A 15,776-nucleotide genomic window follows, 5' to 3' on the forward strand; every position below is an offset into this window, starting at 1 on the left:
ACAAGTCTTTTGCCTAGCTACTCCTAAGGAGAGGAAGTCAATACCCAAAAATACACAAAAATCGCACAGCTGATCAAATACCACCAAAAGAAAGCTGTTTGTGGGGAAAAAAGTATGTCAATTTCATTTGGGTACAGTGTCGCACGACCGCGCAATTCTCTGTTAAAGTCACAGTGCTGAATCGCAAAATAGGCCCTGGTCTTTGAGCAGCCAAATCCTCCGGGGCTTAAGTGGTTAATTTATAAAATAAGGTCTGCAGGCATCGACCACAAGGTTTGCTCTTGGATACGGAACTGGTTAAAAGGGCGTGTCCAAAGGGTGGTAATAAATAGCGCATACTCAGACTGGTCTGGGGTGGCAAGTGGGGTCCCCCAAGGCTCAGTCCTGGGACCAACCCTGTTCAATTTATTCATAAACAGCATTGAGAACGGGATCAGTAGTTCTATATAAATTTTTGCAGATGACACAAAATTAGGCAGGGCAATAACTGCACAGCATGAGGCAGATATCTTACAGAATGACCTAAACAAAATAGAGTGGGCAACGACATGGCAAATGAGGTTTAATTATGTAGAAGTGTAAGGTTATGCACTTGGGGACTAAAAACATAAAAGCACAATACACTTTAGGGGGGGGGGAACCTTTGGGAGAATCAAAAATGGAGAAAGTTCTGGGAGTCTTGGTAGAGGGTAGACTAGGCATTAGCATGAAATGTCAAGCGGCAGTTGCCAAAGCCGGCAGAATATTAGCATGCATAAGAAGGGGATGTATTCCAGAGATAAAACTCTGGTCGCCACCGCTTCTGGAGTATTCTGTCCAGTTCTGGTCGCCCGTCACAGGAGGGATGTGTTGGAGCTGGAGTCCAGAGAAGGGCAACTAAACTAATAAGGGGATCAGAGGACCTTAACTATGAAGAGCGTCTACAATCGCTTAATTTATTCTCCCTGGAGAAGAGACGCCTGAGAGGGGACATGATAGCAATTTACAAATACCTCAATGGTGATCTCAGCATAGAAAAAAGCTATTCAGTCGCAGGGATTGTATGAGGACACGAGTACATACAATGCAATTAGATGAGAAGTGTTTTAACCTCAGGCAACGCAGGGGGTTCTTTACTGTTAGGGCTACAAGATTGTGGAATTCTCTACCACAAGAGGTAGTTTCTGCCTACTTTCAAAAGACTCTTGGACATACAAGATCAGGGATCAGAACATAAGGGGGTATGAGAGATGATTACAGCCACACACACTTACAGATGATGGACTATTGTCTTTATTCAACCTCAACTACTATGTAACTATGAAGTTAAACAGGGCTAAGGACAGAATAGGGGACTGACTGGAATGTGGAAGAGCCAAGGACATCAATGTCAGGGGACTGAGCACTGAAATTTGGGGGAATGGTGTAAATGGGGGCAGAAGACATTACTGTTAATGGGGGTTGATGTCAAGAAAGTGTGAGAACACTACTGTGAAAGGGATGATGTAAGGGGGAGATTAGGACACTTATCAAGAGGGAATCTTGATGTGAAGGGGGAGGGGACTGAGGATGCTGATGTTAAGAATGGCTTAAGATCTGTGCATTAGGTGCACACGTCATGGGCTGCACTACCCGCAAGAAACACAGAAAGCAGTCCTTTACCTTTTTTTAAAATTGCGCTGCACCAATGTACGTGAAAATGTACAATGGTACCGACCTGATGTTCGGACCTCTGCTAGAAGAAAATTTTACTGACCGGACCTCTGAATTGTAATTCAATACCCCTGGTCTAGACTGAGGAAAAACATGTACAGCATTCTTTTCATGAAGAAAAAAAACAGGCAAAACTTTAGTTTAAGCTGAGGAAAAGGCAACCAACCTCCTAGGACACTAGCAAAGAAACTCTGCACCTTACCACTGTGACCTCAAATAAATATTTAGTCTCCCAGTACAGTCTCAAGAGCATGGAGGAGATTCCAGGAGACAGGCAGTTACTCTGGGAGAGCTGTACAGGGCCCATAGAAGGTCCTTAACCCATCAGCAGGACTGGTATCTGCTCCTTTGGGCAAGGAGAAACAGGATGAGCACTGACACAGCCCTACAAAATGACCCCCAGTAGGCCACTGGTGTGAATGTCTGACCAAACAGACTTCCTGAAGGCCCAACTTCCTCTACTGGGCCCTGTGCTCACTGCCCAGCACCATGGAGATTTGGCATTTGCCATTGAACACCAGAGTTGGCAGGCCTGCCACTGGTACCCTGTGCTTTTCACAGATGAGCAGGTTCACCCTGAGCACATATGAGAAACGTGAAAGGGTCTGGAGAATGTTATGCTGCCTGTAACATCGTTCAGCATAACTGGTTTGGTGGTGGGTCAGGGATGGTCTGGGGAGGCATAGCCATGAAGGGACACACAGGCTAGACAATGGCACCCTGATTGCAATAAGGTATTGAGATGAAATCCTTGGACCCATTGTCAGACCCTACACTCGTGCAGTGGGTCCTGGGTACCTCCTCGTGCACAACAATGCATGGCCTCATGTATAGAGAGTATGCAGCCAGTTCCTGGAGGATGAAGTAATTGATACCATTGAATGGCCCCCCCACTTTCGCCTGACCTAAATCCAATAGAACATATTTAGGACAGTATGTTTCGGTCCATTAGATGCCACCAGGTTGCACCTCAATCTGTTCAGGAGCTTAGTGATGCCCTGGTCCAGATCTGGGAGGGAAAACCCCAGGACACCATCAGTCGTCTCATTAGGAACATGCCCAGACGTTGTCAGACATGCATACAAGCACGTGGGGGCCATAGCAACTAGTGATCAACCGATATCAGTTTTTCGTTCCCGATATTTTGGCTAATGCATATCGGTATCGGCTGATATTTTTATACATTTAAAAATTTTTTTTTTTTTTTTAATGACCGGTACTTTTGTGGAGGGATCTGGGGGTCTAAAAGATCCCAAACCCCTCCTCTGCACTTAAAAGCATTCAAAATGCCAAGTTTGGCTGTTTTGAGTGCTGTCATTTTTTAATCTAGTGCCAGACAGTACCCGGAAGTGATGTCACTCATGACATCACTTCCAGGTTTTTGCATGGAGACCTGATCAGAGCTGAATGCAGCTTTGATCAGGTCTTCGGCGGCTGTACAGGCTGGTTGCCTGGGTCTCCCCGAGGGGGGGGGGGGGGGGGACGTAATGACAGCCGAGCAGCTTCTCAGTCACATTACAAGACAGCCGACCGTCAGCTATGGACACCGGTACCGGGGTGATGCCTCTAGCTGCAGGCACATGCACTTTTCCTGTAATATCAGTAACCTCTGGGGTCGGGAAAAGTGCATATCGGCTTTGCCAATAATCGGTCGATCCTTAATAGAAACTATTGAGTACCATTTTGAGTTGCTGCAATGAAATTTCAGAAAAATGAACAAGCCTGCTTCATCATTTTTTCACTTTGATTTTCGGTGTGTCTGAATTCAGTCCTCTGTAGGTTGATCATTTTTATCAAACGATGTTGTATCCTTTCGTTCCTAACACCTTACCCGGTCCATATCAGGATCTATATCCAGCATGATATTTTTCCCCATTGAGATCTGATGGGTTTTCAAAGTGTTCCTTTAATTTTTTTCTTTTTTTTGAGCAGTGTAGATTAGTTATAAAGACAAAATTGGAGTAGCACTTCAGCCACAAGTGTCATTCATTATATATGAATTTTAGTGAGTTTGAGTCAATTTTTAAAAGCTATAATAATTAATCCAAATACAAGATTCCCACCTTTATGTTAAAGCTGAAATCCAGGATCTCAGCCACTTTGTAAAATGTGCAGACATACTATGAGTTTAATCCAACAAAGTGCATGTCATCTCCTGTACACAGCTATCACAACACTCAAGGATTTGACTAGGTTTTCTGTTACAAATCATCTGTCTGCCCTTCCCCCTCCACTGTTTATTTACAGAAGCCTTTGTATTCTGTGAAGGATTTCACCTAATACAAAGCACACTGCATCTGGACAGATGGCGAGGCGGGCACAGCGGCTACATGCAACTGTGTTCTCAGAGGCTGCAACGTCATGGCACTCATAAAATGTAAAAAACTGTAAATTAAAGAGATACCCACAAGGTAGCATGCACCTCATTGGATTTAACCCCCATTTAATCAGCACATTTTACAAAGTAGCTGAATTCCTAGCGTTCAGCGCTAAAGAAATGCTCTGCCTTTCATTCCCAGGTATGAGCAATTTAGAGCTGCACTTATCAAGGCAATAAATTCATTAAAAATGTTCAGTGAATAAATAGGTGGTAAAAACTTGGTATAAATCGATGTGAAAAATGTGCATACAATCCCAAAGTTAAAAATGCTAGACGACACACTCTAATAAAAAATAAAATAGTAAATAAAGCAATACCAATATAACTGATAGTGACACAGTGGTAAATAAATCATATTGCACTTAAGGGTGGTAAAGGTGCTTAGATCAACATCCTTAATATGAAGTCCATTCATGTGAATCGTGTATCAAAACAGTGAATGATCAGAAACTGATCAAGTGACCAAATAGACAAGTGACTCTAGCACCGAATAGATCAAAAACACACTTCCAGGTTGTAGTACACCCAGAAGAGTGTTTAACGATTTTTCTATTCAGTGCTAGAGTCACTTGTCTATTTGGACACCTGATCACAGTTTCTGATCATTCACTGTTCACTTCATATTAATAAGGACATTCATCTAAGCACCTTGTACCACCCTTAAGTGCAAAATGATTATTTACCACTGTGGCACTATCACATATATTGTTAATTGCTTGTTATTTATTGCTTGTTATTTACTCTTATTTTTTTTTATGAGTGAGTCTAAACTCCGTTCACACTAGGTCGGATCCGACTTCGGGGCGACCTGTGAAGTCGCGTGCAGCGCGACTTCGGCGCGACTTGCATAGACATTCATTTTATGAAGTCCGTGCAAGTCGCTCCAGGTCACCCCGAAGTAGTACAGGACCCTTTTTCTAAGTCGGAGCGACTTGTGTCGCTCCTATTAGAACCGGTCCTGTACTACACTATGGGACGCGACGGTGCGTGATTTGTCAGGCTGATCAAGTCGCCTGAAGTCGTACCAGTGTGAATGGAGACATAGACCTCTTTCACACGGCCGCTCCGGGGTTTTTTTTGTCCGCTGCAGCGCTTTTTTTTTTTTTTTTTTTTTTTTAACGGACATGGATGACACTTGTGTCATTGCATATCATCCCATCCGTTTGCGGATGATATCCGGACATAATGTTAGTCTATGGGGATTGTGGATGTCAGCGGATGAAGCCGATGACATCCGATTTTGCGTCCTTTCCGTTTCTTTAACTGAGGAAAATTAGGGTTCTGTTCCGTTCCAAAAAACAGAACAGAACTGAAAGGACAAAAATTTGATGTCAGCGGATGGTCATCCGCTGACATCCGCAATCCCATTGACAAGCATTAGGTTCGTATATCACCCGCAAACGAATGGGGTGATGTAAGGACATACGGAACGTCCATGTAAAAGAGCCCTAACATTTTAATTTTGGGATTGTATGCATTTTTTTCACATCGATTTATACCAAGTTTTTACCACCTATTTATTCACTGCACATTTTTAATGAATTTATTGCCTTGATAAGCGCAGCTCCACTTTTCACTTCACTTTATTTAATCCAGCCTAGGTAAGGCTGAATATGCAGCTGCAGCTATCCATATGAATAATTTTTCTTCTACGTGATAGTGCAGGGGCCCTATCCATTCTTATGAGCAATTTCGATTTTTACTCTTGTGCAACCAATCTTCTCACTCAGCAATAGCTAAGCAATTCTGAAACACAAAAAAGACTCAAATTGCCTTATAGAATGGGAGCTTTTCCCACTTCGGCCTTGCATAAATGACTGAGTGAGGAAGGGGCAGCCAGAACAAAGTGCTTATAATCCAATGGAACAAAGTCATGGTCTGAATTTACCAACTCATTAAAAGAGATCCTGCTTTTTATTTTGGACTATTTCTGCTTTAACAGAAATAAATATATAAATAAATATTATATATATATATATATATATATATATTTTTTTTTTATTATTATTATTTTTTTTCCTAATGTACACACACCTTGCTGTTGGTCAATGGCCGATTCACAATATATTTGGGAAAGCTAGTAATACGGTGTAAAGGCTGCAAAGATATAACTTTACTTTAAATTTTTATTCTTTAGCAAACAATTTAGTAAACATAAGCTCAAAGAATGTAAAACTGAAGGTCAATAAATATGGAACGTTAAAGTTGGTGAGGAACTTTAGAGGAAGGATGAACACCATTCTTTCAGACAAGATGAACATAAGTCTGCTTGACGGGAATTTGCTCCACAGGAATCTTTCAACCAGTCTTTAAAGAGGTCGTCTGCATCCTTCCTTAACACAAGAAACTGTCCCAGAAGCACATAAGCCTGCAAAACATACAAACCTTTTAGCAAGGAATGACTAAAATTAACCTTCCAATTATTCAAGAACACACCTACCTGTAGATTTTAAACGTAGGTATACCCAAAATCTTTGTATTAGAGATTCCCCTCTACAAAGCTAAAGGATTTTCCATCTTCGAGAGATGGCACTGGTTGTTGTGATGACAACTGCAAAATTCTGTATTCACCATGACTTTGTCTTGCCAATGATGATCACCAGGACAAACAGAAACATCCTAATATGTTTTGTGTATACATGCATGTTTATAAAGCCTTTGACCAAATATTCACAGATGGTGCATCAATTACTTGTAGTGAAGGTTTGGTCAGATTCACGGTTTAGAAAAAAAAAAAAAAAAAAAAAAAAAAAGTATAGCTAAAGCTCGTTTGGCTGTACTTCTGTGGATCACAGTTTTTTCTGCTTACATAACAGAGTCGGTCCAGGCTCAGTAAATAACACGACCATATGGTTGGGATCCGCACCTTGTTCAGCGAGCCTGAACCAGCTGCTCCTGCCCCCTCCAAAGCTCCGGTGAGAACAGGGGGCAGAGCAGAGAGCTGGTGACTTGTGGTCACCAGCTCTCTGCTCACAGATCTATGATAATCAAGCAATCAGTGGTGTCTGATCACTCAGTACTCAGTCTGGCAGGGGACCAATGCTGCATCCACCTAGGTTAGTATAAAAAATAAAATCCCACACTTCTATTGTAATAAGCATTGTTAAAATGCCAATCCTCGCTCTCGAATATATAAAATAAATAAATATATATTATATATATATTATATATATATATATATATATATAAATATATATTATATATATATATATATATATATATATATATATGTTTTACACACACTAGTTATTCTAAAGCAAATTACCCTGTACCTCTGTAGATGAAAAGGTAGCTTGATCATCCATAATCAAAAAAAAAAAATATCGGGGGGGTGGTGTTAATCAACTGATGAAAACAGAAAACTGCAAAAAAACGTGATAGCTGAACAAATATAGCAGTTTTGGAGAAGCCGGGCAGCTGCCAAAAAACATGAAAATCAGTAAAATCGTCCCAGAAAGAACACCAATTTGCTCCATTTGTTTAGGAGAATTTCTTACCAGTACTTCGTTCCTGTATTTTTAACAGTCAACCCATTGAACCATCATGCACTTCTAAAACTTTCTCATTCGTGTATTTTTGCTTGCCTCCTATTGGCAAGCTATAACCGACTGTCAAGCAGCAGGATTCTATATAAACAACCCACGTTTAAAACAGTACATTGTCCAAACAAGTGGAAAACCTTGAAAATATTTATTAATATTTTATATATGAAGCCTAGTTTGTGTTTTATTTTGCATAGAATAGGAGGAAGGTAAAAACCACTATGTTTTTTTTGTCCTGTAGACTCAACAGAAAGTACAAGAACATCCTTCCAATGTGAGAAAATATCTCTCTTAGGGAGCCCAATACCTAATTTGTTTTCTTGTTCAATCAGTGGGTTAAAAAAAAAAAAAAAAAAAGACCCAATTACCCCCCATCCACAACAAACGTGTGGAATCCTCCCCGCTATTGTAGTCTGACAGTAGGGAGACTTCCTCTCTGTAGGGAGGGAGTAGGGAGAATTCCTCTGTCAGAATACAAGGATCAGCGTTGCAGCGCTGATCGAGCTGGGAAAATCCAACAAGGTGGTTCTACAGAAGGTTGATAAGTAGATGGACTTCTGTACAAGCAAAAGTACCTATACATGGATCAAAATGTGTATGGTCTCTGCTGATCTGGGCAAATTTCAATCCAAGTAGGCTTTAGACAGTCATTACAGGAAAAAGTGTCCTGGTTAGAAGATTTCACCTCTATTGCTATTCTGCTGACAACTCAAAAATGTTGCATATACCCTCACTTTCATTCTCAGGGACAACTGTTAGTAGGACAGTTAGAGGACAGTTAGAGAAAGTGAATCTTCGCAATGGGACATGAACAGCGATAAAAACCTGACAGTAATTCCATCCCTTCCCCACTACATTCAACTCTACAGTTTTGCCTTTAGCTATACTTTAACCACAGCCACTTAAATAGAGGTGAACAAGGCTACTTCTGAGGTTCTAAAACTTGTTAGGACAAAGACATTTTCATTCAATCATGCAAAAAAAAAAAAAAAAGAGAAGTGGCTTGGGTAGCAAATACGAGGAAAAAAAATCTATTAAATTAAGTCTATAAATATTCTTAAAAGGAAACCTGGTCAATTAAAATCCATAATGGTCACTAAGTTCACATGGAAAGTTCACAGAGTCATGGCTGCAGCTTCCTTAGAGAGTTACGATTATCACTCTGTGGTCTGCAATATAGAAAACAAACACAAGGAGCGCCCCCAAGTGTAGATTAGAAAGGAAAGAATAGGATAAATAAAATGCACTCACATTTATTGAACAAATTAGAGCATTCAAATCCACTGTAGCAAACTGCAGAACTCGGCAGGGTCGCAGCTGGGTCTGCAGCGCTGAGCCTGGAAGCAGCTGGAGAGAATGTGCAGACCAGGCTGTGGAAGAGCTGCAGGCTGTGCAAGTGCATTTTTTTTATCCTATTCATTCCTTTATAATCTACACTTAGTTGGCGACACTCCTTGTGTTTTCTATATTGTCTTCATTCCATCAACTGTAATATTTGAACCACAATGCAATAATGTCTGCATTAATAATCAATTTGACAGAACCGACCCACACTGTGCTTGAGTGCTTCCATCAGTATACCGCTTCCTCCAATCTTGAACATAGATATCAGATATTATAGCCACATATTGCAACCAAGAACTAGGCAGAACTCATTTTAGCTGCAAATCTGGAACGGTTTAAAAAAAAACAAACTCTCACAGAATATATATACCCCACCAAGTCAGGTGCCTGATTACATTAACATATGAAGATGAATTTTTATACAGAAATATAATTAACATATCTAAGGAACAGCCAGCACAGACTACTTTCCCACTAGCAACTAATAGCCAACAGTGATTTAATTAACTTGAGCTAATTAAACTAGCCACCTGGACACTCATTCCAGCAGACTTGGCGACATCAAGCTCATGAAATACAATACACATTATTACAAGTGTAAACACATCCCTTAGACAATAGGTGAGTTAATGAACACAATTCAGGTGTGGAAGACAGGTGAGCAGATATTAGCATCTGCTAAGAGTGACTGTGTGGAGCAGTCCCTATTGGTATTGGGCAGCTGGGCCCTAACAGGGACCCCGGGCCTAAAGTCCCAGAGTGTGTTTTGGGGAGACATGGACTTGCATCCAAAGTAGCATTACTCCAAGGGTCCCCCCAGCATACACCTCACAAAGAGTAGTGTTCCCTTAAAAGCCAGGGCCTAAAGTCCGTAGGCAAGAGGCTAGCCTGCAGTCTCCTCCAAAAAACTCTCTCCCAGGTTGAGTCCATCACACAGTCATTCTATCTTCCTGGATCCATGCCACCTCCAAGTACTGGATACATTTCTTCTTCGTTCACTGATGGACACTGCTCCTGATCTTCTTTAACCATTGGGTTATACTGCCCCCTACAGGAGTAGGACACTAGGCAGAATAAAAATCTGGCTATGCCTATGGGCAGTTCCAGGGGGTATACTCCCAGGACCCCCCCCTTCCTGCCGGTGCCATTTTTATGAGGCATAGGGATCCCTCCTGGGAGCCTTATGGTGCGGCCATTTTCTTGTAGCATGTGTGCTCAATGTACAGCGGCCATGTTTGTGTAGTCCAGTGGCCATTTTTCAGGGGTTTGCCATTGAAAATAGTGGCGTCCGTGACATTGGAGCCCTCTGGGCGGCGTTTTCCCCCTGGTGCTGACTCCTGGGTCTTTTCATTTGCTGAGCACATCTCCCCACCTGATCCCCTCTCTGAGGCTGTGGGGCCCTCCGGGTCCCATTCATCCATCGATGCACTGCCAGCGGTCCTGGAGTCCTTTTGTGTCCAGGTGGCTTTTGGGCAACCGGCTGGCAAAAAGCATCCCCCCCCGCCTTCCCCTGCCCCTTCTGATTCAGCCACCACGGACATGGGTCACCCTGCTGGGTCTGCGACCACACAACTTGAATCCTCAGATAGTGAGGAGGATTCCTCCACTTCTGCAACTGCATACGAAAAGGTGCTGGTGGATGCATTGATTGTAGCTGTGCATGAGACCTTAAAGATGGGAGGACGCAGCTGCGATGGAAGCGCAGGTTCCCTTTGGCATTCACAAGAAATCCAGAACAGAAAAAAAAGTGTTCCCTTTCCCCTCCTATTTTGACAGAATTGTCACTAAATAGTGAGGAAGACAAAAGCATCCCCTTGGGGTCCCTAAGCAATTTGCTTGGCGATACTCCTATGAGGAGTCCCTTCTTTAAGAAGTGGACTGTTCCACCAGTGGTGGACCCTCTGGTCCAGCGGCTGCAGTTTATCTGTGATGTCTCTTTGAATGCAGCTCCCCTAGTGGCTCAGCTCTGTTTCGGCAGTGGTCCTTCTGCGTTTCTTTTGGCTAAAATGCTGGTCTGCGGACCAGACTTCTAGAAAGGCTTTGACTGATCTTCCCTTTCAAGGAGATCGCCTGTTTGGTGCTACACTGGGTGACATCATTAAAGGTCTCATAGTAGGGAAGAGTACCTTTCTTCCGCAGGCTGCTAAGGGCAAGGACCCTCATCGTGGATGTGTACCCTCCTCCTCGGCTCATAAGAAGTTTTTTCGTCCCTCAGGGTCGACTGACAAGGTATTAGAGCTCTTCGGGGCCTCCTCTGAAGGATTCAAGCGAACTTGGGTCTGGCAAGTCAAGGGCGGGCTTCTCCAGACCAACGGACAAGGCCCCTTCAGCATGAAGGTGCAACCTCATCCGTATCTGGGGTAGGGGGGATGTCTTTGTTTGGTTCCCGGACCTGTGGACTCCCCTGGTACAAGTCAAGTGGTCCATGAGATCATTAAACCTGGCTACAAGATCTAGTTTCGTTCTTACCCTCTGGTAAGGTTTTTCTTTCCAACATGCAACACCGTCCCCGGTCCGCTTACAGGCTCTTTTTGGGGCAGTGCAAGACCTTATTTTAAAGGGTGATGGTCACAGTTCCAACTTCGGACCGTTTTCAGGGATTTTTACTCAAACCTGTTTACAGTCCCCAGGAAGGAAAGCAAGGTATGTCCAATTCTGGACCTCAATGCGCTGAACTGTTTTGTGTGGGTGCAGAAGTTCAGTATGGAGTCTGTTCGCACAGTGGTGGCTTCCCTGCATCAGGGGGATTTTCTTGCCTCCATCGACATCAAGGACGCTTCCCTTCACATTCCAATATGGGCTGGTCACCAGCGCTTCCTCCGATTTTCTGTGGGAGAGGAGCACAATCAGTTTGTGGCATTACCCTTTTGTCTCGCCTCCACTCCTCGGGTCTTTACAAAAGAGTTGGCCTCGGTGCTAGCATTGTTACGCCATTGGGGGATCGCGGTACTGGGCAACTTGGAAGACCTCCTTCTGCAAGCGGAGTCTCCTACTGCCCTGGTGGAAAACCTGGAAATCACCATACGAGCTGGAGGGTGTTTGGCTGGATTCTGAATTTTCAGAAGTCTGCTGTGGTTCTGTCCTCAAAGCTGGACTATCTGGGTCTGACTCTGGACTCAGCCTTAGCCAGAGTGCTCCTTCCACTGGACAAACTCTAGAAACTGGGGGTCAAGACACTGGAAGAGTCCAGACTACTTATCAATGTCTTGGTTCTACGAGTGATCAGACTGTGCCTGAACACTGGACGGATTGTCTTCAGGGATGTCCAGTGCGCAATCAAACAATGTCACGGCCGTGGCTTATGCCAATCACCAGGGGGCTCTGGAGGTAGCTGGCATTCTCAGGTGGGCAGAACAGTTCGTTCCAGCCCTCTCCGCCGTACACATTCCCGAGTGGAAAACTGGAAGGCGGATTATCTCATTCGGCAGGTGTTGGGACCAAGGGGAGTGGTCCTTTCATCCGGAGTGGTTTCATCGGTTGTGACTCCGGTGGGGCATCCCCGAGGTGGATCTGTTGGTGTCCCGGCTCAACAGAAGGGTGCAGGTTTGTGGCTCGGTCACAGGATCCTCTGGCGGACACTACTGATGCGCTGGTGGCCCCGTGGGGTCAGTATCGTTTGATTTACGCCTTCCCTCCTCTCAAGCTTCTGCCAAGACTTCTACGCAGGATCGAGGCAAAAGGGTATTCCGGTCATCTTAGTGGCCCCGGACTGGTCTCGCCGGGCTTGGTACGCCGATCTGGTCACTGACGTTCCTTGGAAGCTTCCTCTCAAGAACCAATCTTCCATCCTGCTTTACAGTCGATGTCTGACAGATTGGCTGTTGAATGCCAGGTGCTGATGGACAGAGGTTTGTCAGAGTCGGGGATTCCAGCGCTATTAAAAGCTAGGAACTCTACTTCTAGGAAGATCTACCATCGTATGTTGAAGACGTACATTGCATGGTGCTTCTCTTGGGGTACATCCTCTTTTTTTGGTGGCTTGGATTTTGACCTTCCTTCAACAGGGGGTTGAGCATAAACTGGCCTTGAGTGCCATCAAGGGTCAGGTGTCGGCCTTAGCAATCTTTTTTCAATGGCCCTTGGCCACATACTCCTTGGTGCATACTTTTCTTCAGGGAGTTAGGCAGTTGACCCCTTCAGTGTGGTCTCTGTTGCCACCTTGGAGCCTCAATTTGGTGCTCTCAGTCCTCCAGAAGCCTCCTTTTGAGAAACTTTGGGAGATTCCCCTGCTTACACTGTTCCAGAAGGTGGCCTTTTTGGTGGCTTTCACCTCTGCGCGCAGGGTGTCGGAATTGGCGGCGTTATCCTGTCGTTCACCTTACTTGGTGGTTCACAGAGATAAGGTGGTTCTTTCGCCCGTCCATCGTTCCTTCCTCAGGTTGTCAGATTTTTATTTGAATTAAGACATTGTGTTGCCTTTCCTGCGTCCCAAGCCAAAACATCGGAAGGAAATTGCTTTGCATACCTTGGATGTAGTTCGGGGAATTAGGGTGTACCTGGCAACTACGGAGTGTTTTAGGAAGTCAGACTCACTATTTGTGCTCACGGATGGACCTTAGAAAGAGTTGTCTGCTTTCTCTGCAACCATTTCCAGATGGATCAGACAGACAGTGGTTCAGGTCTATTCCATCAAGGGTCAGGTTCTTCCTTTCCCTGTCAAGACGCATTCTACTTGGGCGCTCAGTAGGGCTGCTGAATATAATCGCCGAATCGATGCATCGCGATGCGACCCTTCGCGATTCTGCATCAATTCAGGGTGGTTGAATAATCGATTACCTAATGACGTCACTTCCGGGGGCGGGGACAGAAGTGACATGGCGGCGCTGGCCGGGCTTGTGGGATACAGGGCTCCTCCTCGCGGTGCGGGAGAGGAGAGGAGGAGAGCGGATCTATCAGTGCTCTCTCTGGCCCCGGGATACACACGGCACGCCCACTTAGCACGCTGCTGCCCGACCGCCCGCTCCGACAGCCCGCTCTGACAGCCCGGCCGCCCGAAGTCGTGGCCTTCCCAGCTTGGTACACTTCTGGTAGCGGTGCGGTTCTCGGCAGACAGCCTGAGTTGACCGCAGGGGAGCGAGGAGGCCCTGCTTTCCGCCTGTACCGTGCACTGCACGAGTCCGAGCTCCAAATTCCCGACATGAGGCTCATCACCCAGGACCTGTCCGAGCCCTACTCCATACACCTACCGCTACTTCACCCACAACTGGCTGCAGCTCTCGGGGCACTACAGGGCCCAGCATTCCTCCTTACCAGGGCCTGCTATAATACAACTAGGGGCACTACAGAGCCCAGCATTCCTCCTTACCATGGCCTGTTATACTACAACTAGGGGGACTACTACAGACTCTGTAGTCCCCCTAGTTGTTGTACAACAGGCCCTGGTAAGGAGGAATGCTGGGCTCTGTAGTGCCCCTAGTTGTAGTACAGTAGGCCCTGGTAAGGAGGAATGCTGGGCTCTGTAGTCCCCCTAGTTGTAGTACAGTAGGCCCTGGTAAGGAGGAATGCTGGGCTCTGTAGTCCCCCTAGTTGTAGTATAGCAGGCTCTGGTAAGGAGGAATGCTGGGTTCTGTAGCCCCCCTAGTTGTAGTATAACAGGCTCTGGTAAGGAGGAATGCTTGGCTACAGAGCCAAGCATTCCTCCTTACCAGAGCCTGTTATACTACAACTAGGGGGACTACAGAGCCCAGCATTCCTCCTTACCAGGGCCTACGGTAATACAATTAGCTTCAGATAACTCTTCTAACCTGATGTGGCCTGCTCTAAAGGGGGATCTATGGGGGGACCTGCTCTACTAAAGAGGGATCTATGGGGGGACCTGCTCTACTAAAGGGGGATCTCTGGGGATGCTGGCCTGCTCTAAAGGGGGATCCCCTTTAGAGCAGGGTCCCCATAGATCCCCCTTTAGAGCCCAGTTACCCTGGATCCCCTTTAGAACAGACCCAGGCTCCCCATAGATCTCCTTTAGAGCAGGGTCCCCATAGATCCCCCTTTAGAGAAGGGTCCCCATAGATCCGCCTTTAGAGAAGGGTCCCCATAGTAATCGTGATGCATCGTGATGCATCGCGACCCTAATAATCGTAATCACATCGAATCGTGAGGTAAGTGAAGATGCGCAGCCCTAGCGCTCAGTGCCTCCTGGGCCTTCCATCAGGTGTTAGTGACGCAGGTTTGTAAGGACGCCAACTGGTTGTCGGTGCATACTTTCACGAAGTTCTAAAAAGTGGATGTGTTTGCATCTGCGGATGCTTCCTTTGGCCGCAAAGTTTTGCAGGCTGCTGTTTAGAGGACCTGGTCCTCTGAGGGTGTTTTTTTTTTCCATTTGGGATCCAGTTGTTTTGGTTGTGTTTCCGTTTACCTGGTTGGCTATAGTTTATTCTTGGGAATTTCATTTAGCTGTTCCCACCCTTCATGTTTAACACTGCTTTGGGACATCCCAATGGTTAAGAAGATCAGAAGCTGTGTCCGTCAATGAACGAAAGAAAAAAATGGATTTTTAACTTGCCATAAAATCTATTTCTCTGATGTTTGAGGGACACAGCACCCACCCCTCTGTGGAGTTGTATTTTCTTCTGACACTGCTTGTAACAAAACTGAGTATCTATAGCAGAGAAAGGGAGAATACCCCCTGGGACTGCCCATAGGCATAGCCAGACATTTCTGCCTAGTGTCCTACTCCTGTAGGGGGCAGTATAACCCAATGGTTAAGAAGAATCAAGTGCTGTGTCCGTCATAAACGAAAGAGAAATGTGCAAGGTTAATTTTAGAATGAATTGCATTTCAAAGCAATCTGCAGTCCAAGAGATACAGGCAGCTAAAAT

General features: G+C 45.0%; 1 protein-coding gene across 1 annotated transcript in view; it reads right to left on the reverse strand.

The window, feature by feature from the left end:
• Window positions 1–6,180: 6,180 nt before the first annotated feature.
• The window catches only part of LOC309550999 (barrier-to-autointegration factor-like protein), a 33,185-nt gene continuing 23,589 nt past the window's right edge, over window positions 6,181–15,776 (reverse strand). Inside the window, exon 3 of the mRNA XM_082251417.1 lies at window positions 6,181–6,440. Within this exon, the coding sequence (XP_082107543.1) occupies window positions 6,291–6,440 (150 nt within the window). The 3' untranslated portion in view covers window positions 6,181–6,290. The remainder of the gene's footprint in view (window positions 6,441–15,776) is intronic.

Source organism: Pelophylax lessonae, assembly GCF_965119305.1.
Source record: "Pelophylax lessonae genome assembly, chromosome: 3".
NCBI lineage: Eukaryota > Metazoa > Chordata > Amphibia > Anura > Ranidae > Pelophylax > Pelophylax lessonae.